This window comes from Aspergillus nidulans, chromosome V, assembly GCF_000011425.1.
Source record: "Aspergillus nidulans FGSC A4 chromosome V".
NCBI classification, from domain to species: Eukaryota; Fungi; Ascomycota; class Eurotiomycetes; order Eurotiales; family Aspergillaceae; genus Aspergillus; species Aspergillus nidulans.
In genome coordinates this window covers 2,740,170-2,763,678 of record NC_066261.1, presented here as the reverse complement: position 1 = coordinate 2,763,678, position 23,509 = coordinate 2,740,170, and the positions used below count along the sequence as shown (strand labels likewise).

General features: G+C 51.0%; 9 protein-coding genes across 9 annotated transcripts, besides 1 other annotated feature; 5 read left to right on the top strand and 4 right to left on the bottom strand.

Moving 5' to 3' along the window:
- Window positions 1–23,509: part of a sequence feature (contig 1.93 620..340023(-1)) that runs on past both edges of the window.
- On the top strand, window positions 228–2,509 carry ANIA_05370 (MDR family MFS transporter; the record flags this gene model as incomplete). The annotated part of the gene is made up of 7 exons (XM_657882.1): window positions 228–542; window positions 591–773; window positions 851–965; window positions 1,049–1,201; window positions 1,259–1,762; window positions 1,834–1,994; window positions 2,087–2,509. The coding sequence occupies 7 exons, from the start codon at window positions 228–230 to the stop codon at window positions 2,507–2,509; spliced, it is 1,854 nt and encodes a 617-aa protein (XP_662974.1).
- ANIA_05371 (uncharacterized protein) lies at window positions 3,570–5,131 on the bottom strand (the record flags this gene model as incomplete). Its single annotated transcript, XM_657883.1, has 3 exons — window positions 3,570–3,749; window positions 3,793–3,821; window positions 4,207–5,131. The coding sequence occupies 3 exons, from the start codon at window positions 5,129–5,131 to the stop codon at window positions 3,570–3,572; spliced, it is 1,134 nt and encodes a 377-aa protein (XP_662975.1).
- ANIA_05372 (uncharacterized protein) lies at window positions 6,394–7,375 on the bottom strand (the record flags this gene model as incomplete). Its single annotated transcript, XM_050612340.1, has 2 exons — window positions 7,315–7,375; window positions 6,394–7,251 (listed from the first exon to the last, which is right to left on the bottom strand). The coding sequence occupies exons 1-2, from the start codon at window positions 7,315–7,317 to the stop codon at window positions 6,394–6,396; spliced, it is 861 nt and encodes a 286-aa protein (XP_050468274.1). The 5' UTR covers window positions 7,318–7,375.
- On the bottom strand, window positions 8,376–9,390 carry ANIA_05373 (uncharacterized protein). Its single transcript, XM_050612339.1, has 2 exons — window positions 9,312–9,390; window positions 8,376–9,237 (listed from the first exon to the last, which is right to left on the bottom strand). Exons 1-2 carry the CDS (start codon window positions 9,365–9,367, stop codon window positions 8,469–8,471), a joined length of 825 nt encoding a protein of 274 aa, XP_050468273.1. The 5' UTR covers window positions 9,368–9,390; the 3' UTR covers window positions 8,376–8,468.
- On the top strand, window positions 10,280–11,467 carry ANIA_05374 (uncharacterized protein; the record flags this gene model as incomplete). The annotated part of the gene is made up of 1 exon (XM_657886.1): window positions 10,280–11,467. The coding sequence occupies one exon, from the start codon at window positions 10,280–10,282 to the stop codon at window positions 11,465–11,467; it is 1,188 nt and encodes a 395-aa protein (XP_662978.1).
- ANIA_05375 (uncharacterized protein) lies at window positions 11,663–12,616 on the bottom strand (the record flags this gene model as incomplete). The annotated part of the gene is made up of 1 exon (XM_657887.1): window positions 11,663–12,616. One exon carries the CDS (start codon window positions 12,614–12,616, stop codon window positions 11,663–11,665), a length of 954 nt encoding a protein of 317 aa, XP_662979.1.
- ANIA_05376 (uncharacterized protein) lies at window positions 13,015–14,692 on the top strand (the record flags this gene model as incomplete). The annotated part of the gene is made up of 4 exons (XM_657888.2): window positions 13,015–13,345; window positions 13,396–13,817; window positions 13,867–14,036; window positions 14,089–14,692. The coding sequence occupies 4 exons, from the start codon at window positions 13,015–13,017 to the stop codon at window positions 14,402–14,404; spliced, it is 1,239 nt and encodes a 412-aa protein (XP_662980.2). The 3' UTR covers window positions 14,405–14,692.
- On the top strand, window positions 17,585–18,502 carry ANIA_05377 (uncharacterized protein; the record flags this gene model as incomplete). Its single annotated transcript, XM_657889.1, has 2 exons — window positions 17,585–17,607; window positions 17,713–18,502. 2 exons carry the CDS (start codon window positions 17,585–17,587, stop codon window positions 18,500–18,502), a joined length of 813 nt encoding a protein of 270 aa, XP_662981.1.
- sit1 (putative siderochrome-iron transporter Sit1) lies at window positions 20,211–22,752 on the top strand (the record flags this gene model as incomplete). Its single annotated transcript, XM_657890.1, has 12 exons — window positions 20,211–20,508; window positions 20,546–20,629; window positions 20,811–20,839; window positions 20,880–20,909; window positions 20,980–21,084; window positions 21,148–21,241; window positions 21,337–21,653; window positions 21,710–21,767; window positions 21,838–21,916; window positions 22,032–22,219; window positions 22,291–22,350; window positions 22,400–22,752. 12 exons carry the CDS (start codon window positions 20,211–20,213, stop codon window positions 22,750–22,752), a joined length of 1,695 nt encoding a protein of 564 aa, XP_662982.1.

The window sequence follows — 23,509 nt, the reverse complement described above, 5'->3', positions numbered from 1 at the left end:
CTGACTATAAAACTGCTTTTAACAACAAACCGCCGCCTATTCAGTCTGACCCTCAATTTCTTTTCTCTCAAAGCGCGGAGCATCACAGGACAGATAGCATATACATAAATACGTGCACCCAACACCGGTCGATGAGCTCAGTCGTTGATACGCGGTCCCTTCAGCCTCCATACAGCCAGGAAGACGGCTTGACTGTAAACAACGCAGTCGCAGAAGCAGACGCAAGTATGGATAGCACCTCTAGATCACCCACACAGCTCCCGGAGCCGCCGTCTAGCGCACAGAATGCCGAGAGCAGTATAGCAACGCCGACATCGACTGCGCAGCTGCTGCCCAACTCCACAGACAAACACCGCGCGCTCGACCGTAGCCCTAATACTAACGATACTGGCGCTGGGCCTGGCCCAGCGCCCAGCGCAGGCCAAGAGGCCCAGGAGGCCGCTCCTGAGGAGTGGATCAGCGGAGTCCCGCTGCTGCTGGTGAATACTGGAGTAACACTGGTGATATTTCTGATGCTGCTGGATACCTCAATTATCTCTACGGTAGGCAGTCCTGTCTTCTGTGCGGAGTTTTTGCTGACCAGAGTCTAGGCCGTCCCGAAGATCACTAACCAGTTCCATTCTCTGGATGATGTGGCATGGTATGGGAGTGCATATACTTTGGCTAGGTATGAAGTGTTAGCGATACAAACGACGCATCTTGGGGCTGACCTTGACGCCAGCTGCGCGTTGCAACCGCTGACCGGCAAGTTTTACACCCATTTCAAGTCCAAAGTATGTACCCTAGCCTGTTCTATCCTACCACTCCAGGCCAGAATCTAGCTGCCTTGGCCGTGTTCTAACGCATCTAGATCGTATTCCTCACCTTCTTCGGCGTTTTCGAACTTGGCTCGATCATCTGCGGTGTTGCCAACTCCTCTACGGCGCTGATCATCGGCCGCGCCGTCTCAGGCATGGGCACTTCTGGTCTAATCAACGGGGCCCTGACAATCATTGCCGGCGTTGTGCCGATCCACAAGAGGCCCAGTAAGTTTCCAAACATCCTACAGTCTTGCCTACTTCCCTGGCGGAGGGTGCTCAGCTGCTGACGGTATTGGGTGTCGCAGCGCTGATTGGGATCATGATGGGTGTCTCACAGCTTGGCCTCGTCCTTGGACCGCTGGTCGGCGGTTCTTTCACGACGTACACAACCTGGCGATGGTGTAAGTCTTCCTATCGGCGAGTCCGCTATCGGCCATTCTAATGAAGAAATCATCTAGGCTTCTACATCAATCTTCCCATCGGCGGGCTGGTGGCCATCCTGCTCATCTTCACACGCGTTCCCGAGCAACGCAGGAAGCCTCCCGCGCTCTCCGTCCTTCCAACCCTACATAAAACCCTGGACCTGGTCGGATTTGTGCTCTTCGCTCCCGCAGCGATCATGTTCCTGCTCGCCCTCGAATACGGCGGGAACGAGTACCCGTGGTCTTCGTCCAGGGTGATCGGTCTCTTTGTTGGAGCTGGTGCAACGGCCCTCGTCTTCCTGGGTTGGGAGTACCGCAAGGGCAAAGAGGCAATGATCCCATTCCATCTGCTGACGATTCGCATCGCATACACGAGCTATATCGCCACGGGTGTGATGTTCGGGCTGGCGATGGCGATCGCTTACTACGTGCCTATCTATTTCCAGGCTGTTCGAGACAACTCCGCGCTCATGAGCGGTGTTGATTTCCTCCCATATGTTCTTGGCCAACTCGTAGCGGCTGTCATCACAGGAGTTCTCAGTACGTAACTCCATCATCGCACTGTTCTTGTTTTGTTGCGTGCAAAGGCTCATAGTTGACACTCGTATCAGTTGGCCGACTGGGCTACTACCTCCCCTTCGCCATTGTCGGTGCAATTCTCAGCGCAGTCGGCTCCGGCCTTTTCTCCTTGCTATCCCCCACAACCTCAACTGTTGCCTGGGCGGCATACCAGATCATCCTCGGCCTTGGGCGGGGAGCATCAACGCAGCCTGTTCGTCTACTCTCACCCAAATCGAACCTGAGCCCTACCCTTGAACCCTTACAAGACTAAGAGGTGTATGCTAACCAGAGCGGCCATGCTAGACCCTTCTCGCTGTGCAAAATGGGGTAGCAGCCGACGACCTCTCAACAGCCATGGCAATTCTCACATTCAGCCAGACATTTGGAGGAAGCGTGTTCCTCGCGGTAGCGTCGGTCATCTTCTCCGAGGGGCTGAAATCGCAGATCCCGCGGTACGCGCCGGGTGTTAATCCCCAGCAGGTTATTGCAGCAGGCGCGACGGGATTTAGGGATATCATTGGGGGCGAAGATCTAAAAGGAGTTCTTAGGGGGTATTCTAGGGCTATAAATTGGGTCTTTTATTTTGTTGTCGGGCTGTCGGTTGTGCAGTTTGGTGTTAGTTGGGGAATTGGGTGGGTCGACATTCGGCCTAAGGCAAAGGAGGAAACCAAAAAGAACGGATCAGAGGACGGGAAGGCGATTGATGAGGAGAAGGGGGTTGCTTGACCTTTGATCGAGATGGAGGTCCAAGGTATTGGTGTAAGGATGAGAGGATAGGCCTGGGGATTGCGCTGAGTGATTTATGGCTCCGGTCTACATCTAGTCGAGACTGTACGAAACCGCCGTTGATTTCTATCTCGAATATGTATTACTAGATTCGTGTGGTTCGATTCAAGTGTTGTTTCAGTGGCCGAATCAGAAGATGCAGTCTTGTAGTACTTGCAAGTGCTTCTTGGTAGTATTTCTGCCCTGCATCGCTACATCCTTTTGAGTATACAAAGTATATAGTAACTAGAGCTCAATAGAACCCCTCTAGAAAAGGAGATGGTATCCACGCTATCTGTTAGGAATTGAACGGCGGCAGGGAAATGGAAAGGTATGATGATTTTGGGCAAGTGTCAGCTGCATGGACTTAACACAGTGAGCATTATTGACCACTTACATTTGCCCTGAATCTCGCAAATACCAGTTGTAATGGATAATCCGCGCCAACCTGCAAGCACAGAGCGGCCCTTCAGGCCTGACATCTAAGCTAGCCTGGGCCCCTCGCGGCACCACCTAAATTGAACGTGTTGCGAGAAGGGTAAGACTGAAATGACCCATATAACGAAGGGGCAGCGCGTTGACCAACATCATAGCGAAAAGATCGTAAAGAATGCCAGTGAAAAGGTACTGCAGACAAGAGTGAAGAGGGAAGCGTGAACAATAGCCGATACAAAAGCTTATTACCTTAGGTATAACCATATTGAAAGCTTACCAGAATGGAGGCAGTGGTAGTAGGCGAGCGGATGGAACTATAAAAGCCAGTCGTATGAGCATAGGAACGGCAACAAAGGGGCAATGTCGATAGAAAGTTTTCCGTCAGCTTCTTTTGGCAGAATATGCGTCACCGCAGAGTCTAGATCCCCAACATAGGAATGAAAAGCCCGTAATGAAGTTGGAATGGGCCAGACAGGTCTGACATGGAGGCGTAATTAGGTTGGACAGGACGGGATTATGCTTATGCTTCCGTGGCGAAGACTCCAGCTATGGGAACCCTGTACTCCAATGGTGATACGTACTTGCCCTAGGTCATGCCCTGAATCTCTAGCTGGGTTCCATATATAGTCTGCAGTCTGTCCAGTCCCACCAGCAGTATGGAGATTCCCAAGCTTAAGACCGGCTGCTCTGCATTTGCCACTTGGACAATCCTATAGCCATCCACAGAGGCGCACTGCCGGTGAAACCCCTGGTGATCCAAGCAACCCTGCATAGTAGGAAGTCCAGTATCATTCTAGCCCGTTGCGTACCTCCTGGATAAACGTGGTAGAAGGCGGCCCTATATATGATATGTCGAACGGCACTATTTTTCTACTATCTGTTATGGTCTACAGCTTGTGCATTCGGCCGTATCCAGCAATTTCCACCGGGTACCCGAGTACTCCGAGTATTCCGAGTACTGCATCGTATTTGTTCTCTCTGATATAAAATATAACCGATCCTGCCTATCAATTGGGAATATATCATGGACATATGTAATATCAATCTCTAGACCATAGAGTTGTGATAACGCCGAATAATGCCCATCCATACGCGAATAGGTATATTTTTGGTATCTAAAGCATACAATCATTTGTCGTAAATTGTGGTTAGCCAGTCCACCACCTATACTCGGCCGTTGCAAGTGTCCACACTTGATGTCCCCCACCACCCACTCCACACACATGAGTTCCTATTACCAGTTCCATTTTGCATACCGTTCGCATGACCAGTCCCACTCGATCTCCAATTCACCTCCCTGGTCTCATTCGCTGTTGCATATGGTTCTTGGTCGCCTGACAACCCGGGCCCCGACCAGACTGGCGCTTCATTCAGAGTCCGCACACTAGACCCGGTGCTTTCGCCTGAAACAACTTGTACGAGACGGCCGAGAATGGCAAACTCGAGTCTCAGCTTGATACTATACGCGACAGGCTTGAAGAGAACCTGCAGCACAAATAGTCCTGAATACTGGAACACGACGACGATGATATCTAGGATCAGGATGATGATGTTGATGGCGAGGAGCTGCGTGAGGATAACGCGGTGCGCGCGCTGCGGCCGCAGTCGAAGTAGCTTTGCTGTTTCCCAGATATAAATGGAGGACAGAAGACACTCCTGGACGCAGAAGACGACGAGCTGGACGCGTTCCATGACGCTGTACCCGCGCACGAATGCCATCCGTGTCGGCGACCGGGGCCCGACGGCGCCATATAGCAAAACCGTGACTGGGATTTGCATAAAGATTGAATTGGCGATAATCAGGTAGAGGATCGCGCGGAGGATGCCGGGGTTATGAAGGACCAAGTGCAGCCGCGACCACAGCACCATCGAGTGGCCGGTTACCATGGAGTACCACCCGAGCAGGACAAAGGTAACGGATATATAGGGACTTATGGAGGTGAAGAAGAGCAGGACGAAGCCCAAGCTATTGATGATGAGACTGCATGATGTGATGAGCAGGGACCAGAAGTAGAGGCCCTGATAGCGTTTGAAGGAGGCAAGACATAGGATAGTCAGCTCGATGGAGTTGTAGAGGGTGATGCTTGCGAATGCGGTGAAGGCGAATTTCTCGTTGAGGGTGATTGATTCGACAGGATCGGAGGACATTTGATCTTGACTGCCTGAGCCATGGGGAGAAAGGGTAGAGGGTGGACGGGGTTTGCGAGTTTCTATACTGTCTCGGTCATGGGGTTGGGCGTAAGACACTTGGTGGAGGGTGTTGGAGGAGTTACCCTGCTACCGGTGAGTTGGTTTCGGCGTCCGTTAGACTATTTGAGTATTTTCGCCATTGCAGAGCCTGCGGTGAAGGTTTGATGGTCTTTGGTTCGGGAGTTTTTATGCCATGGTACGATAAAGTCAACGCCATGCCCTTGTCATGTATGGTAGGTATAGCTTAGAGCTTAGCCTTCACCGGCATCTATAGCTGTCGGAAACATCACACTTTTGTCACAAAGATCTGCCACATGACATTCAGTTTGGCGTATATGAAAAGTGATCCTTGATCTAGCTGCTACACTCAACAATCCTAATGGAATGATTTATGCAGAAACTTGCCTATTCCGGGGACCGTAGCTGTGAGCTCTGGACGCCGAGCTCTACAACCATGGAACAACCCCACTGCTGGGTCTAGACTTCCAACCAGCTGTCATTCGAGGAGCCCTCCGCACCGCCGAAGCGAATCACGAGCTACGAAAGCACGTGGAACATGATTGACCATGGGATGATGACAGCTACACTTGGAAGAGGTTGGCCGTTGCCAGGTTGCTGGACTGTGGCGATTCCCTTACCGAAATCTTAATCCCGCATTTCACGCGGCGCGCCTCGTGTCGAGGGTCAAGGATCTCCTCGGGATCCCCTGACGAGCCTTTGGATTGGGCTAAGTGGCCTATGGAGCAGATATATCGCACAAGAGAGGAAATATCTCGTCCGGGGAAGCAGAATTTGCCGAAGTGGTGCCGTCCGGACCAGATTGTGGGGAAGGCAAGCAACGGTAAGGTTGGAGTTTGTACCTCCATGCGGCTTCGGCGGTATGGCGCTTGCCACTGTTTCTGGGAAAAGGAGGGTGAGAGGGAGAGGAGGAAGAGGAGGGGGATAGGATTGGGGGAGGGGGGAGAGGGGAAAGCTGGGAACCTTACACTCACGCTGGCTGGAAACGAAGAATCGGGCTATAATATTTTGGTACGCTTCAGACAACGCGGTGTATTGTCCTGATAGCGACAAATTCAGTCCTCCGTCAATGTGTTAGATACCAGGGGGTAGAGAAAAGAGTATGGTTGGTTCATAGATTATCATACGACCTGACCTGCCACTACTGTATACTTGCACCTAGCCCTCTATAAGCGACAGACACCTGTATTTACCATCGAGAATCAATTCTTCTCGACAACCTGATGCCCAAATGCGTAGCTCTGTTTTTCCATTTGCGCCAATCGCTTCTTCTCCAACTCAGCTACTTCCTCCATATACCTCTCCTCATCGAGCCCTCTCCCGGTGACGGTCTGCACCCGCGCCCTGTCGACGAGATAACAGTAAAGGGAGACAATCACCTTGCCTACAAAGAACCCCAGCGCACCAGCCAGAAACGCCGCACACACACCGAGGAGGCCCGAAACGACGGCGGGACCCGCGAACTTGGAGTGAAAGTGCTTGTCGTATATCCAGTCGTCAAGACGCTGGCGGTGGTCGTGGTGTAGGCGTTGGTGGTCACCGGCCGATGGTGTGCAGTGCTGGCCGGGCTTCGAAGCAGAACCAGAAGTGCAGGGCTCTCTCTCGGGCTTTTGAAAGTGTGTGTTATAGTACTCCTTCCAGGCTTCCATGCGCCACCAGCTGGGCTTCTTGCTCTGAGCGTCGGTCTTCGGGGCATTGTCTTTTCCTTTACTTTTAGCGCCCGCTTGGTGAAGATGTCGGTGGTACCTATGCCACGACTCTTCGACCTGGATGATCTGCAAATCACCATTGATGTCACGGACGATGCCGATGGAGACCGGGTGTTCAGTTGCGCGACGGCCTTGCAGGTCGACCAGGGTCAACGTGAGATGATACAGATCGCCTAGTATCGCGCCTGGCTGATGCGGGAGAGGAGAAACATCAAGCGCGTATGCGAGGGGCACCGAATCGATGAGGGATCCCTGCTTTCGGGGCGCGTGGAAGCGCATCGGCCATGAGGTGGGAAAGATGATGTCGTTGTTGGCCAGGAGAGTGTCGTTCTCCGTCGAGAAGGTGATGGTCTTTTCAGTCAGTCGACTTCCAAGAAAATTAAGTTGAAATAAGATAAAATCAAATAAAAATACCATGAGGATACACTCGGAAAACGTACAAGAAAGGCCGGATTAACATTCTCGAGACACTCGCTATATGAAAAGGCGCACTCTGCGCAAGAGAGATTGAGGGTGTAGGGTTCGCTCGCAATCGATAGTGGAGGCGAGGAAAAGACGTTGATATTCTCTGCAACAGTAAAACTGTTCAAGAAGAGTGCAGTATAGGTTAATGATCGTAATATCTGCATGGTGATGTGGTAGTCAGCAGGCGAGACCTGCAGATGGGTTGAAAGGTAGCCAGGCAAGGAACTGAGATAGAAAAGAAGGAAAGAGCAGTTGGGGCGTCACAGCGTTAAAGAGCGTCTAGGATCTATAGACCATTGCAAGATCAAAACATCCTATTACAATTTCGCGAGAAATTTGTGGCTAATTATGGCTGCCTGGCACTTGATATGATGAGCAACGTACTTCTAGTGTAGTCTAACGCCCTGTGGCAACCCTAGCCCAAACCCTCCTTTTGCCGTGGAAAATCCTTTTAACGGTGAGAATCCTTTCTAACTAGACCCTTGTTCCTGAGACAGCCAGGCTTCACGAGCTAGCGCTCGCTTTTCGCCGAGCTGCGCCATCCGACTAACCAGTGAGACGACTCGGCTTCACTTCAGAATGTCTCAGTTCCTCTCGGCTTTTCTTTCGTTATTTTTGGCCGTCTCGGAGCCGGGCAGTTATCAACCAGTTTAAGCCTGTTTAGTAAAGCTTAGCATTCGAGTTTATCCCGCAAGTGGAGATAATCGTGTTGATCTCGTCCTTGATTCGTCTAAATTATTCTGCCTGAGACCAGCTAGTTAAAAGTGTCTCAGGGAACGTGGCAGTGCCGGGATACGCAGTCTCATTGGGAGGAACTGAGGGTACTGTTGGTTCATGGCTCTCGTTCACGACCAGTAGATTCTACGAATACTACGCTGCTGCTGTGGGTTGTCCTGAAACAGGGCCCCTAGGCGATACCCAGGGTCTTTTGGAGCCCTGGGTTGTTCCTGACTCTTTTCCTGCACTTCGTCTTCTGAGCACTGGTATACATGGACCATGCCGTGTATATTCAGTCTCCATTTCTCGTTCCATGCAGAGATAATCTTCCCAATTCCTTAATACTCAACGATTAATCTCACTACCTAATGGTAGTGGACTAAGAACTATGTAAAAATTATCCCTCCGTCAACCAACATCGTCTGTCCTGTAACATAATCCGAGTCTCTGCTAGCTAGAAACCCGCCTACCAAGCCTGCCACGTCTTCGACACGGCTCGTCCGTCCCAGCGCGATGAACCTGTCGGAGTACAGCTTCAGACTCTCGCCCTTTGCGCGGCCCTCGATCTCTCCCAATCCGCCATCGATCGCCTCCCACATCTTCGTGTCCACGATACCTGGGCCATACGCATTCACCGTGATCTTGTGCTTCGCCATCTCCATGGCCATTGCCTGCGTCAGCCCACGCACCGCCCACTTGCTGGCTGAGTAGATCCCCATTGTTGGAAACGGCTTGTGCGCGACGATACTCGCCGCGCCGAGGATCTTGTACACCTCGACACCCGCGGCCGCCTTGGGGTCGCCTTGAGCGATCATCTGTCGCGCCGCGGCCGTATAGCAGTTGAAAACGCCGTTGAAGTTGACGGACATCACGCTGCTGATGTCCTCATCAGTAACGGATAGCAGCGGCTTGACCTGCGAGACCCCGGCGTTGGCGATCATGAGCGTCAAAGGGCCGAGCTTCTCGGTAGTGTCTCTGACGAGAGAGGAGACGGACGACGCGGACGAGACGTCCGCTGGGATACCGATAACATTTGCCTGGGATTGTGATTTGATTTCAGAGACAGTTGCCTCGATTGCCGCCTGGGAGCTGGGTATATCGTTAACGCAGACGGAGTAGCCATCGCGGGCAAGTCGGGAGGCGATTGCCTTGCCTCTGTGAATTCGTGTTAGTCCCATGGTGATGCTGAGTGAGGTATGGGGACCCCATATGGGGCAGGCCTGGCGTACATTCCGCGTGCGGAGCCGGTCACGATTGCTGTGCGGCGGGCCAGATTCAATGCCATGCTGGTTCTCGAGTACCGTCACTCTCTGCACAGTCTGATTACAGCGACTGAATGTTTGTGTAAAGAAGGTCTTCTTGTCTGTGGCCTGGGAGGTCGACGGTTGACTCTGGAAAGCGGGGTAAGAGGGGAAGGTTGGCTGTCCTACTCTCCGCATCCAGTAGTTTTGCATATAGCCCATGTACTTAAAGGGGTGCTTATAGCGCGGGGTCAAAGGATAGCGCAAGGTAGCCAGCGTATTCGAGCTTGCTCGAGCGGACTGGGGATAGAATCACTTGGTGAATACATGTAGGCACCCCAAGTTTTGACTATTGATGCTCTGGGGAAAGTATGGCTGAGAAGCTTAAAACAGTTGAAGGCGACGCAGTCCTTGAGGAAAAGAAAAGTAAAAAAAAAAAAAAAGAAAGAAAGAAAGCCGTGGAGTCTGCCCGCGGGTTGATGAGACTGGGGCAGATATGGCTATCCGAACGAGGCAGTGATTATAGATGTATTATGTGGCTCAGAACAAATGGGCCTAGAACATCACGATTGAATCGAGACCATACAAGATATTGGCACAAGCTATGTCTCCACAGAACAATGACTGGTCCTGTCTGGTGCATAATGCCTGCTCTGGGCAGTGCAGGATTGAGGGTACAAGGGCCAAAGCGCAACGGTCATGCCTGTATACAAGGCATTCACCTTTCAACCGTAGGATAATGAGAAAAGAAAGGAGATTAATGTCTCTAAAACTAAGCATGCCCTTTCAGGTGCAAAAATGAAAAGCCTATTCGATCATTGATACCAAGTCGTACTCATTGCCAGTCGACAAATATAAATACCGTCGAAGTCAGTACAACTTGGTTCACCCAAGCGAACATCCCAACGAGAACAAAACTATTCTTCCACAGCTAAAAGGGAATGCACCGAGCAGCCATGGCCCAGACATTATGCCAGTTTGTCAATCACGTAGATGCGCTACAGCATACCATCGCGCAGCTCAACAAGCAGTTCCTCCCCCCTTCGCCAACCTTTACTCACCACAGCCCAGAGGATCAGGAGTCCACAGATCAAGCATTGGCTGTCGTCAAGCATACAGCGGACGGCCAGTACGACCCAGCAGGGAATGAACACATTCCAACAGGACCAAACCGATCCTCTAGTTTGAATCACGATGGAAACCAAGACCATGAAGACGGGGAACGACTAGCATGCCTCTACGCCGAATACGGAGTCGATAATTCCTGGCACCTGCCGACGAACCGTGTTCGGACTATCTCCTATCCTCTACCTGAGCCTCAGCCGCTGAATGGACCCGAACCTACGACAGGTATGGCACTATACAGATCCCTTCCTCTGCCCACTAGTCCGCGAGCCCAGACTCCTGCCGCAGTAAAAGCCGAGCAGAGCAAAGCCACCGTGCAAGGCAAACCCAAAGGTCGTAGTCACTCCGTTCCTATTATGAGTCTGCGGTCTCTATATTGGTACGAGATGCTCGACTATGAATCAGAGCCAAATCCCGGGTCGATAACCTGGGAGGAGTCCGCAGAGGAAGATGTATGCATTGAAGGGACCGGTCCCTTCTGGTCCGAGAAAGAGGTAGGTATTGAGGGGTACATTGACGGCCGTTGCGCGTCTATCGTTTCTTCTATTGATAGAGAACAGAGGAGCATGGTCTGGGAAACTGAACTCAGGATATTCCAGCAGGCACACGAGCTCGAGCGGGCGAAAAAAGAAGTCGCACGGCTGAAAGAGAGGATCAAGGACCTGCAAGTTGCAGGTAGAATATACAGGGATAAGCTGACTATGGCAACCCAGGGCATTGAGGAGGTGAAAGAGCAGTGGAGGAGAGACAAATCTGACCTTATGGATGCCCGAGAGTGTATTACATGGTTAGAAATGCAGTGGGGAAAGGATCACGCTGAGCTTCTTATTGCTCGTGACTATATTACGGAACTGGAGAAAACAGGAGTTCAGTGCGACTGCTGGAGGAAAAGGAAGTGGGAGCTCGACGTGCCGGGCTCGACGAAGAAGGCGAAAGCTAATGGGGGCAATGCGAGACGGAGGTCGTATGATGATTTCTGGGCGGCTCAGGAAAGTCGCCGATCAGTTTTGTTTTCTTAACGTTAGAGATATGGAAATGTACTATGTTCATTGAAGAGCTTGCCCAGCAAATGTTTCCTCAGTCAAAGTAGGCATCTGAACTAGGGTTGAGAAATAAAACTGAAGTAACTGCGAGTACTCAGTCAGAAGACCGTATTCTTATTGACAGCCGATTGTTGAGCTGGAAATGATTACGATCGGGTCTATAGAATAAACTCAGTCCTCGTCTTCATCGGGGTCATACAAGTCCAGATCCAATGTCGCCTTTGGTTTCGGTTGTACCGGTGCCATCCGACCGCCACTCGCCGTAGACCCAGCATGCGCAGCCGCCATTGCAGCCTCATTCACCCTTGTCGCCTCCTCCCCAATCGGAGGCGGCGCGACAGCATCAGCAATGCCGACACCCTCCGCTTCCCTGATCAGCCGCTCAACCTCTTTGTCCGGGTCGAACCCAGGCCGCCCCTCTGCCGCCGCCAGCTGTATCTGCCCCATGAGTCCCATGCGTATCCGATCTTCCATTGGGTACGGGAGCATGTAGACCTGCCGTGTCATGTTCGCCGACTCGTCCAGCCATGATGTCGCTTCTTTTGTCACAGCAGCAACCGGTTCTGCCGGACTCCCCTCCTGGTTCCCGTTCGTGTTCACGCCTGTCATCTCGGTGTCCCGCCCTGCCAGCACGTGGTTCCCCTTTGCCATCCCTGCCGCAGCGTCGGCAGCTGCCTCGTGGTTATACTTGCTTATCCGACGGGCGAAGTCCAGAAGAAGCCTGTAATCCACTTCGTTGCGCTTTCGGGAGGTCCGTGTTTGCGTCGTGTGCGGTGCGTTCATATCGTGGTCCGACTCCTCTGAGTCATAGTCGGTGTCGCTGTCGGAGTCGCTATCGCCGCATGCTTCGCGTATGTCCTTTTCGTAACGCACGACGAGCCGAACGATATCCTTGACCTTGTCTTCTAAACTCTGCGCCTCCGCGCGCAGTTGTAGGATGCGCGCGTAATTGCTCTGATGCTGTTTAAGGGTGTCGATCGTAGAGGTGAGGGAGTCGTCAGCGTTAAGCAGTTCCTGTGCTGCTTTTGGTGCGCCTGAGGCAGTCGGGGAGGTTGTGAGGCTTGTGACGAGTGAATTGAGTCTGCTTTCAAAGGTAGACAACGCGGTTTGGAACTCGGCGTTCATTTTCGCGACTGGCGGGTCGACGGTGATGGGAAAGTCTTTTCAAGGTATTTGCAGGCATTCAATGTTAAGATATGGGCTTGGGTTGCTACAAGGTATATTGGCATAAATCGTAAAAAGCCTCGCGATTCGTGGTAGGTGAAGACGAACAGCTCCAAGCTGTAAGCGGTCTTGCACCTATCGGTAGCTGTCACATGACCCGTCCCATAAGTACCGCCTGAGGCATCAATATCCCGCCCGCATTGATAAGCTTACTCTCATGGACCAGAAAGCCGAGCAATTGGAGACGTTCAGGCGCCGTGATCCGAGCCGTGAAAGAATATTGTTGTCCTTTATATCTTTGGATCCGTTCCTACATCCTCAAGACGAACCCGCCAAACAGTACCAAACACACCTCTACCATGACATCAGGATCAACACCTCTCCCAAACGCTCCCACTGTCGAAGTAGCCCCGGGGGTGCTCCTCCAACCCCCACTATCGCGATGCGGCCGCGGCCCAGGTTTACTCCTCGTCAGGGCTGCCGCGCACACGCAATGCCAGGCAGACAATCAGAGCCTTGACCCGGAGCCGCTGCAGAAGTGGGCGGAGGAGAGTTTTGCGGTCGCTCAGATTACGCTGGATGCCGAGTCAAGTAAGAGCCGAGCTGCGCTCACTGACCTGGTCCGCAGCGCAGAGCAGGCATTGGGCGGATTGGTGGAATGCACCAAGAAGGATAAGTTTGGTGTACTAGGTTTGACTGGTTTCGTCTATTCTGCTAGATGTTGCTAATAATCAGTGCAGTATATGGCTCTCGGGCAGATTACGCGCCTGAGTTCGGAGACTTCCTCCAGGACCTCATCTCTCTGGACAAGTTCGCAGCTGCTGTGCTCTTTGATCTCTGGGTGACCCGGGATATCCCAGCTGTAGCCCACTTGGATTCATCAAAGCCGGGAACGGAATCCTCGGACACGCTCAAAGTGTACTCGTACCCGGAAGCGCTCTCGTCAGGGTTTATTATCCCTGGTCATGCAGACTTCAACTATTCCTCTGCTAGCATTGCTCACACGCGCACGCTAACCTTCATCAAGACCCATCTGGGTGGTCCATACTTTGATCTCGAGAAGATCTGGGATGAGCACACGTACTATGAGTTCGCGGAGCGGTCTGTAGAAAAGACCATGGCAACAATGGTGCAGGAGCCGTACGTTAATCACGTTCCAACTGTGAGTTAGAGCCTTGCACCGTTGGCATCCAAAGTACTAACGGGAACAGTTAACTGGCGGTATCGGGCGAGCCAAGCTGAGCAAGTTCTATCTCAATCACTTCATCTTTAACAACCCGGACGACACGAAACTCGAGCTCGTCAGCCGGACGTTAGGTGTCGACCGCATAGTCGACGAGTTCATCGCCTGTCTTACTCATAACAAAGTCATAGATTGGCTGTAAGATACCCATATCTGCCCCTAAACTGCATCCGTATGTTCACAATACTAGACTTCCCGGCATCCCTCCAACGGGCAAGCCTCTCCGCATTCCTTTCACCTCTGTGGTCAACATCCGCGGTGATCGTCTCTACCACGAGCACATCGCCTGGGACCAAGCCACCGTCCTTATGCAACTAGGCCTCTTGCCAGAATACCTTCCGTTTCCATACCCGCTAGCCGATGGGCGGACTCCTGCTCCTGGGAAGCGCTTCGAGTATCGGGTTCCAGCTGCGGGCGTTGAAACGGCTAACAAGCTTCAGAATGAGAATGCCGTTCCCTCTAATGGGATGTTTGAGTTTGGTGTAAGAGAGGTGGATGATCAGTGATAACTTGCATACCCCTCACGAAGGATGATTTGACTGATGGTTCGATGGGTATATGAGTCGCATTTGGCCACCTGATATGGGCGTTTTGTCTACTTGTTTCTCCTAGCCCGCAGAGATATGGGGTTGCTTTGAACAAGTTTGAATCGCTAGTCCTTTAAATGACGAATCAGGACTAGGAAGATCGGTCCGGTAAAGATATTTGAGCATCAGTGGCTTTGTTAATTCATGGCATATATATATTGGATATATGTAGTTAGATCTGAGGTTTCAAAAGTCTATTGCGGACACTAGATCATAGTTCGAGTGAATATAGATAATATACCTCTGACGTAAGTTCATTAAGCGGAACAGATGCAAACGCTGCAAGCACAAAGTCACCATTACCACCCTGCAACTCCGTCAGAGGCCACCTTGACAACAATTGATGTAACGCTAGCCTTCGCCATTTTGCTGTCTCGTACGCTTGCCATGAGCCACTGAGCTCAGGAAGGAGGCCAGATGGTTCGCATGGCATGCGCGTAATTTTCACGGCCTTGGCTCAGGAATGAGAGCCTAGACGAGCGGCTATCCAATGTCAGGTCGTATGGGTAATAGTCCCAGCACCTCACCACGACCACGACGATTGTCCATAAACGGCGAGAACGGGAGCCATTGGTTACAACCTTGATGAATGATCAAAGGAAGTAGACATAAATGCATTGGGCTCATATTGTCAACTCGACAACTGCCTGGAGACGCTTGTCCGAAATCGGAAACGGGTGTTGGCCAAGTATGAAAGAATAGATATTCTGCATACGGAACTGGAGAAGAAAGTGCTAATGAGATGAAACGAACCTTTTTAAGAAATGAAATCGAGGCCCAGATATCCTTTATCAAAGAAAAGACCCTGTTTTAACACTTCTAACAGAGAGCTGGCAAATGATAAAAGTAGTTACGAAGAAGATCGTGCTGGTATTTAACTGCTTCAGTCAGGAGCTCGAGGAAGAACGCAGAATGGTAAAGCTGAAAGGGACATTTAGTGGCGATTGGTTTCTCAAGGCACAGGGCGAGAGTATAGGTACAAACGAGCACTTATCTGCGACAACCAACTCAACAGAGACAAGGGCATGCATACAAGATATTTCATACCTGGTTTGTGCAGCATAAAGCGCTTTTTCGTTGTTTCTGGGACCGCCGTTTATTGGTTAAAATGGGATTGAAGGACACAAGTCTTTGACAGCAGCCTTTGCCCTCGTTTCATTATCCAGCCTTGTTAGGGCAACCTTTGTAGACAAGAGACCCTACATGGCTCTGTCTCTGCGTCGAAGCCAACTGCCTAGCTAAAAATCGAGATTTAAACGACCCATCCCCCGATCATGGGACCGAAAGATCTAATCATCCCAAACATCCCTACAACACTACTCTGGCCGTCATCAACACAAAACCATACCAAATGTCGAACCATACATCTTCTACCTCTCCCCAAGGATCGCCAACTCCAAGCTCTAATGGCAACGTCCTGGTCTTTAGAGATAAATTCCCTGACAATGTCCTTGACGATCCCTTCTTCTCCAGCACTTCCTTCCCCTCCCCTGGCATCGCGAGCCCGGAGCGCGAGCCAACAGCCCCCTGCGATGCCAGACCATGGAGGAACGCACCTATAGAGATACCAGAGTTTTACACCGTAGCTGACCAGGCCATAGAGAAGACATGCCAATCCAGGGCAGGATCTTCAACATCGCCCGAGACAACTTCTTCGCCAGCTAACAAAGAGCTACCGACTACATCTCCAAGCCGCAGCTCACCAGACACTCAGTCCAGTGACCAAGAACGCACCCAGGCTACACCAAACCCCAGAGGAAAAGAAGACGCAAAACCGTATCTAAGCATCGCCATCCCTGCCTGGACAGACTGTGGCCCCATGCAGCAACCGCCACCCTCGACGACCCCTCATACCCGGCCATCCCCATCCAGATACCCGCACCTACCTCTATCCCCGCCACCCCGTGCAGGTCCGCCGTCTTACAGCACGCGTGAAGAGGACCTACTTCGTGAGCTGCAGATTGCGCACCGCGAGATCCGGCATCTTAGGGCTGAGTTGGTGAAGTATCAAAATAGCCTTGTGGATGCAAAGAGGGATGTCAGCTCTCTTACTGAGCTTTTAAGGCATGATCGAGAGGGTTTTGCGAGATTGAGGGAACGCATTCGGGTGCTTGAATATGCGGCGACTTTTTTTTCTGATTCTGTCAGACGATGAGGTTTGTCCATAGCTTTCTCTAGTTGAATCAATTTCGATGGTTTGGTTTTGTTGTAACAGTGTAGTCGTACACCGTATCTCATCATACCGAAATGTGACCCCTAGCAGAAAGGCCTTTTCCGCTACATAGTAAAACGGTTTTCGTCTCAGCCGCACGAGTTCGGCCTTCAAACGCCCTGAAACTTTGAAGGAACCACGCTTGTCATTGGCAACATGCCGGCATGAAGTCTTTGGTGAAATGGGCGATTGAGAAAGTGGTTGCACTCTTTCATTTAGCCATTAGTGTCTAGTAACATCGGTGACAAGTCGTATTAGCTCTCTGCATAAAGCCCAGCGCAACGGGGAAGACGGCGAGATGCGGGAAGATATAGGTCAGAAGAGGACAGAATACGGTAATCGTGGAATGTGGCATGGCACTGAACACATCACTACGCCCAGCGAGGCCGGATGGTTTACAACAATGACCGTTTCCTTTTTTTTTTCTTCGTCTGAGTAGCGGCCAAACTGACTGGTAGATCCAGCTCAAAAAAACAGTGGAATTACTCCTATCGACAGCGTATGGTAAAAATAATCCAACTTGGGATGACATAAACGATGAGAACAGGCTTTATTCTGGCGTTATAGAACACCCTGGCACACGAAACACAGAGTGATGCATGTCGCAAGGGCTTAGATATCCTATTAATGCTCTGAAAATGAAGATAAAAATGAAGTCATGCAGATGGTCTCAGGTTAACTCAAAGAACTAAGACAATCAAAGCCTTCTTTCTCATAAATGTAAGAACCTGCATTCACAAGCTATGAGTGCAATTGGAGGACATAAATAAATCGAGTCTCTCTCCAGATCAGCATTCAACCTAAGCATCGTACAAGGAGAATTTATCCATCAAGACACGGCAACCAATAACAAGACAAACTCTTCCTCAGTCTCAACCTCCACAAGTATGAGTCAAACTGCGAACCTCCCGTGTGTGCAGTGCAGAGCTGCCCTAGCCGATGCCTGTCTCCCAAGTCACCATGCGCAAGAAGTCGACCGCACTTTCGAAACTCCCAATATGTCCAAGGTGAATAGAATTTCCACCGATCCAATGAGCTGCGGTCTGGACCTGGCCGCATTGGTTGACTGGCCCGACGATAAGGCCGTGGAAGGATTGACCCGGAGCGCTTTCTACGCCAACGATGCTGAGTTTGACATTGGAGAACAGCTGAAGGGAAGTATGAACAGCCCCGTCGCTATAGACAATGTAGATGCTAGGCCCTCGCAGTTGCCTACCACATTGGCCAGAGCCCCTCCTAATGGCCCTAACCCTCCAAATAAGAAAGCCAGCAGACAGATCCAGACCAGTGCTTGGGTACCATACGACATCTATATCCCGCCGCAGAATGTTCAAGTCAGCGGTAACATTGCTACGAAAGGATCCTTATGCGCATCTACCGCTCCTGCTCCCAACATCATGCGAGGAAGCGGCTCTAGCTCCCCAGTACCCTACCTCGCGAGCCAGCTCAACCGCGCGAGAGCCCAACCGAACGCATGCAAAGAGGTGATCAAGGAGTTGCAACGCGTTCTAAAAGCCAGTTCGGACGGCGAGGTTATTCGCAGGCTCCTAAATACAGTCGCAAGAAAAGATCGAGAGGCTGAGGCTTCGCGGCGTGAGCTAAGCGATCTTGAGGATGAATGTGAGATGTATAAAGTGCAGTTGAGCCGGGTGTATGAACAGAGCCAGGCTTCGCGGAAGGCAATTGCGCAGTATGAGCGGGAGTTTGGGAGAATGGAGTACCAGATCAAGGTGCTGAGAACACAGCTGAAGCTGGCAAAGTCCGAGAGGGACCGGTTGAGGGGGCAGATGAACAAGCAGCAGTAGACTAGTTGACCCTAGTCTACTACTGCTTTCTGCCTATATGTCTATGGTTTAGGGTTCTCAGTCGTGTCTGATTTACTGGTTATTTGACCTATCGGCCACAGCGCCCGAGTCAGTAGCATACTGGTCCCGGAAAATCCTGGCCTCGATTTCTAATACAAGATATCGCAGTGCTGACTTTTGCACTTACTAGGTTACCTCAGTGGGAATCTCATAACTGCATCAATCAAAGCTGATTGCTATTATATCTATTCATTCCAAGGTAGGAATGCGGCGCTCCTGCACGTCCTACTTGCAAAGTCAACAGGACTACTTGATTGACGACGTCTCAAATGTCAGTTTAAGTCCAGCTCCCTTTTCTTCTTTGCTAAGGAGCTATCTAGATGCGATCTAGCAACCACTTCCGACAGACTTCACTGTAAAACTGAGACCGACTTGCGAACTTGCCCAGGGCAGAGTAAGCGGGGAAAACTGTCACGAAGCTTATGAGCAGCGCAAATCAGAGACGAGCTTCTGTGAGGCTTTCACGGGAAGCCTCAGTCCCTGAAATCGTGGAGCGCAGACGAATACAGCTTACCTTAGAATTGAGAAATGCAAGGATTGCATGGCTTGAAGCTGGACTATAAGCAGCGTTGTATGGGAAAGCTTCTGGAGAATAAGGATGCTTATCTGCTCCTGGATGCCTACAGAAACTATAAGCTTGAGTGTTGCATGATTATTCTCTCGGTAAATAGAGGTTGGTCCAATATTGATCATACTCATTTTTTTTTCAGATGGTGACGTATAGGAATCCATTTGTACCCCGACCACCTAAACATGGATATGAATATATTCATAACCTTACATGAGAAGCTAAAGGCTATGATCGGAAAAGTGAAAAAAAAATGGTGCTTTCTAGCAGCCCCTTGAAGGCTATAGCCTGGGATAACCTGGGTGTTAACTGACCCATATTTCTCATACCTCAACCCTACCGCCTGATATTTTATATATTACCACCTTTGAGAGCCATGCAGTGTCTCAAGGCCAGCAAGGCCAGCAACATCCTTACCTGTCAGTTCTAGTGTATCGTTCTAGGTGCAGGAGTCTCTGGTTGCTTCTCCCGGGTGCGCTGTCTGAGCTTCTTCAGGGGTCTAACAGTTGTTGAATGGGTTGGCAAGGAGGCCAATACTTGCCAAGTAGGACCGGTAGATGTCCGAATAGCGTGATATGCCGGAATGGTAAATGATATCTCCAAGTCTTGCAGGACGATGGATGGAGAGCCTCACTGCTACCAACAGACGGTACTCTCAGAGGAGAACAGTCTGGACCACCGGCTTGAGATGAGCTTCCTGCAAAAAAGGTCCCCTGCATCGGGCTGTCTCGGACGATATTCTCTTTTCCCACCCTGTCTTCCCAAGCCAAGAGCATCCGTCGCTCGAATACGAGCCGCCGCGGGCGGTGATTCGCCGCGGTGGGCACGGGCAGAGATTTTTTACCTAATTTCTGACTCGGACCCTGAACCCGTTGCTCATCTGATGATCTGATAAGATTGGGTGATGTGGGTTGTGGCCATTCCAACGCGTCAAGGCAGGCCAAGCTATTAATCAACCCTGTTCATGTAATCTGCCTTCATTCCGGTTATCTCAACCTCGTCCCATCTTTTTTTTTTCTTTGCTATTTTTTTCCCCTGTTCGATATCTACTCAGGCTTCAATCAACTCGAATTTGCCAGGATGGCCGCGGCTTGGGAGAACAAGGGAGCGCAGGAGGCCTCTACAGCAGCGCCGGAGCCCCCGCCCGGCTACACAGAGGCTAACCGTGCCACTCACCTTCCTCAGTCGGACTTGGACGCCCGGGAAATGAGTCCCGGTGTCAGACGCATCGAATTGATTAACACTCAGCTTGGCCGCTATGGGCGCATTGCTATGTTCTTCGGGATATGGCTCATCGCCTATGTTTATGGTCTTGATGGCGGAGTGCGGAATACGTATCAGGTACATACCTCAGCGTTCCCATCCAAAGCTCGTCCTGGTCAGTCGTTGCTAACTTTGAGATGATAATATATTAGCCCCGCGCAACGGCGAGCTATGCCACTCACAGCCTGCTTTCGACGGTACAGGTGCTGCGGAATGTGATTGCGGCTGCGGCGCAGGTACGCAAACCCATCGCTAGAACCCAATACTCTTCTTCTTTGGAAGAAACTGATATGAGAGACTGACGAGAACGGTAGCCGACCGCCGCGAAGATCGCCGACATGTTCGGTCGCGTGGAGTTGATTTTCTTCTCGGTGTTCTTCTATACTCTCGGTATGTTGCCCTAACATGCCTGCTTAGCAATGACCACGCTAACCTGGATTGGCCGGGTAAGGGACCGTCATTGAGACGGCTGCTGATAATGTGCAGACATTCTGCGCGGGTGCGGTGATTTATCAGGTTCGTTGTCGCCTTCGCCGTCGTCGTTTGTTGGTCTGGGTTCATTCAGGAGGACTGACACTCAGTATAGATCGGGTACACGGGGATCATGTTCCTGGTGGAGGTTCTGATTGGGGATACTACATCGACCCGCTCGCGTCTTCTCTTCTCATACATACCTGCCACGCCGTTCATTGTGAGACTCCTTGCGCCTGGTTAGACGATTATCTTCAGTGCGGCTGGCTAACCAGATGCCCAGATCAACACCTGGATCGGTGGAAATGTGACAGACGCTGTGCTCAAAGTAACAAGCTGGCGCTGGGGAATTGGAATGTTTGCCATCATCTTCCCTGGTACGTGCGCTTCCATCCCAACTTTGATAGTCAAGCTGGTCTCAGCTATCTATTTTTTATGTGGATGGGGATCTGATCAGCCATGGATTGGACAGTCTGCTCGATCCCCCTCTTCCTCATCCTGCTATACGGCCACTCAAAAGCCAAGAAGATCACGGCGTATCCGAGCCTGATCGAAACCCACGGACTCAAGCACTTTCTTCTCGACGTCTTCTGGCGCATGGATGTGCTCGGCATAATCCTCTTGATCGCCGTATTTGCTCTGATATTGGTGCCCTTCACCCTTGCTGGCGGCAACGCAGAGCAGTGGAAGCAAGCCAAGATCATCGCACCGCTAGTGATCGGGGTTCTCTGTGTCCCGCTGTGGATTGTATGGGAGAGCAAATGCCGGTATCCTATGGTTCCGTTCAAGGTGAGGACTAAACTTTGGTTTTACTGGGGATTGGAGTGCACTAACGAAGGCTACAGTTGTTGAAAGATAGGGCTGTCTATGGGGCCATTGGCATTGCCATTATGCTTAATACCGGTAGGAATTCACCTGTCAAGAAGGCCGAGATTCTGTCCTAACAGAGGGTTTTAAGCATGGTCTCTTCAAGGAAACTATCTCTATACCGTTCTAATGGTTTCTTTTGATGAGAGTAACCTCAGCGCAACTCGAATCTCGTCTTTGTATAGGTACTCAGTCCCCACGAGCACAGCCAACCTGGCCTCGTCGTTCTGCGTTTTATTGTTTAAAACTTCCTTTTTATGTTTTTATTTTGCTGTGATGAGCTGACACTCGCGTGATTAGCTTTGCCTCAGTCATAACGGGCTGCATCCTCGGGGCAATCGTCATAAAGATCCGACGTCTGAAACCCTTCATTGTTGCCGGAACGTTTCTTTTCACAGTTGCCTTTGGAATCCTCTATCGCTTTCGGGGAGGCCCCAGCGGGGATAGTTACGCCGGGATTGTGGCCGGGGAGGTGGTTCTAGGGATTGGTGAGCCCATGACTTGCCCTAAACCTTACGTTCTCTCACCAGTTGATCGACTATTACTAATGTACGTCAAGCGGGCGGAATGTTTCCCTACCCAGCTCAAGCAAGTATCCAGACGGCGACAAAGCACGAGCGTAAGGATTCAAAGACTCCAACCATCTGACTATACTAACCCAATCCCAGACCTCGCAATAGTAACCGCCCTCTTCCTCTCCTCGTACAACATCGGCTCCGCACTCGGCGGTTCTATATCTGGTGCGATCTGGTCGCAAACCCTCCTCCCCAACCTTACTCGCCAGCTCGGCGGGAACTCTACGCTTGCATCGCAGGTGTACGCCGACCCGTTCGCGTTCGCACTGAGCAACCCAGTTGGAACACCAGATCGCGATGCCGTTATTGCCGCGTATATGGATACCCAGCGGCTGCTTTGCATTACGGGGCTTTGCTTGACAGTGCCCCTTATTGGATTTGCTCTTTGTATCCGCAACCCGCGGTTGAACGAGAAGCAGAGCTTGGAGGATGCGGAGAAGGATTAGACTTGATGTGTTGAAATATGACGTGAAGGGACCCATCAGAACCTTGCAAGGGAAAGCCGACATAGATGGCTTCTAGAAGCCAACCATGGCAGTCAGGCCTCAGCGCTTTTCCCATATTGTGATAGGTATATACTTACAATAAGCCCATAATCCATGCGGCCATCCATGAGAGCAGTACTGGCCATTTTCATTCTCCACGTGTGAAGCTATTGTTATATCTCAGTACATAGCCGGCTGGGCAGGGCTAGCCACCGATGGTCACATGATATGGCAGGCATGGTGAACGTTCTACAGGAAATTTCTCTCGCCGGCTGCTTTTCGCAGGCTGGGACGCCGCAGTGTTCTTAAGAGGAAGAGAATGATCTCAGCATTGAAACCGCCGATTGGAAAGATAACGTAGAAATGAGTCTGAAATTTAGAGACGTTCGAAATCTTCATCATAAAAGGACTTATCGCCAATTCCATGAAATCTTGTCTGAGCACACCTCCCAGGACCTTAAGGTATTGAACATCCGTACGTACTCCCAAGTAAACCGGAAAATGCGGGGTGTGCTTTGAAGGGGCCGAAGAAGCAATGATGGTGAACTGCCACCTTGTGATATTGTCTTTTGCATATGACCCCAAAACAACCACCGTTACAGCCTGCCATTCACGATTAACGTTCAAGGGCAGCTTTATGACAGTAGTTGAATTGATAAGCCCCATGTATGAAAGCTCTTGGTAATATCGAGAAATTCGCTTTGGCAAGGACCAAAGA

Excerpts from the sequence above, each read along its gene's own strand:
- ANIA_05373 (XM_050612339.1), bottom strand. The coding sequence starts at position 9,367 with ATGGCATTGAATCTGGCCCGCCGCACAGCAATCGTGACCGGCTCCGCA. Across the intron at positions 9,238-9,311 it reads ACCGGCTCCGCACGCGGAAT|AGGCAAGGCAATCGCCTCCC; the intron begins GTACGCCAGGCC and ends ACGAATTCACAG.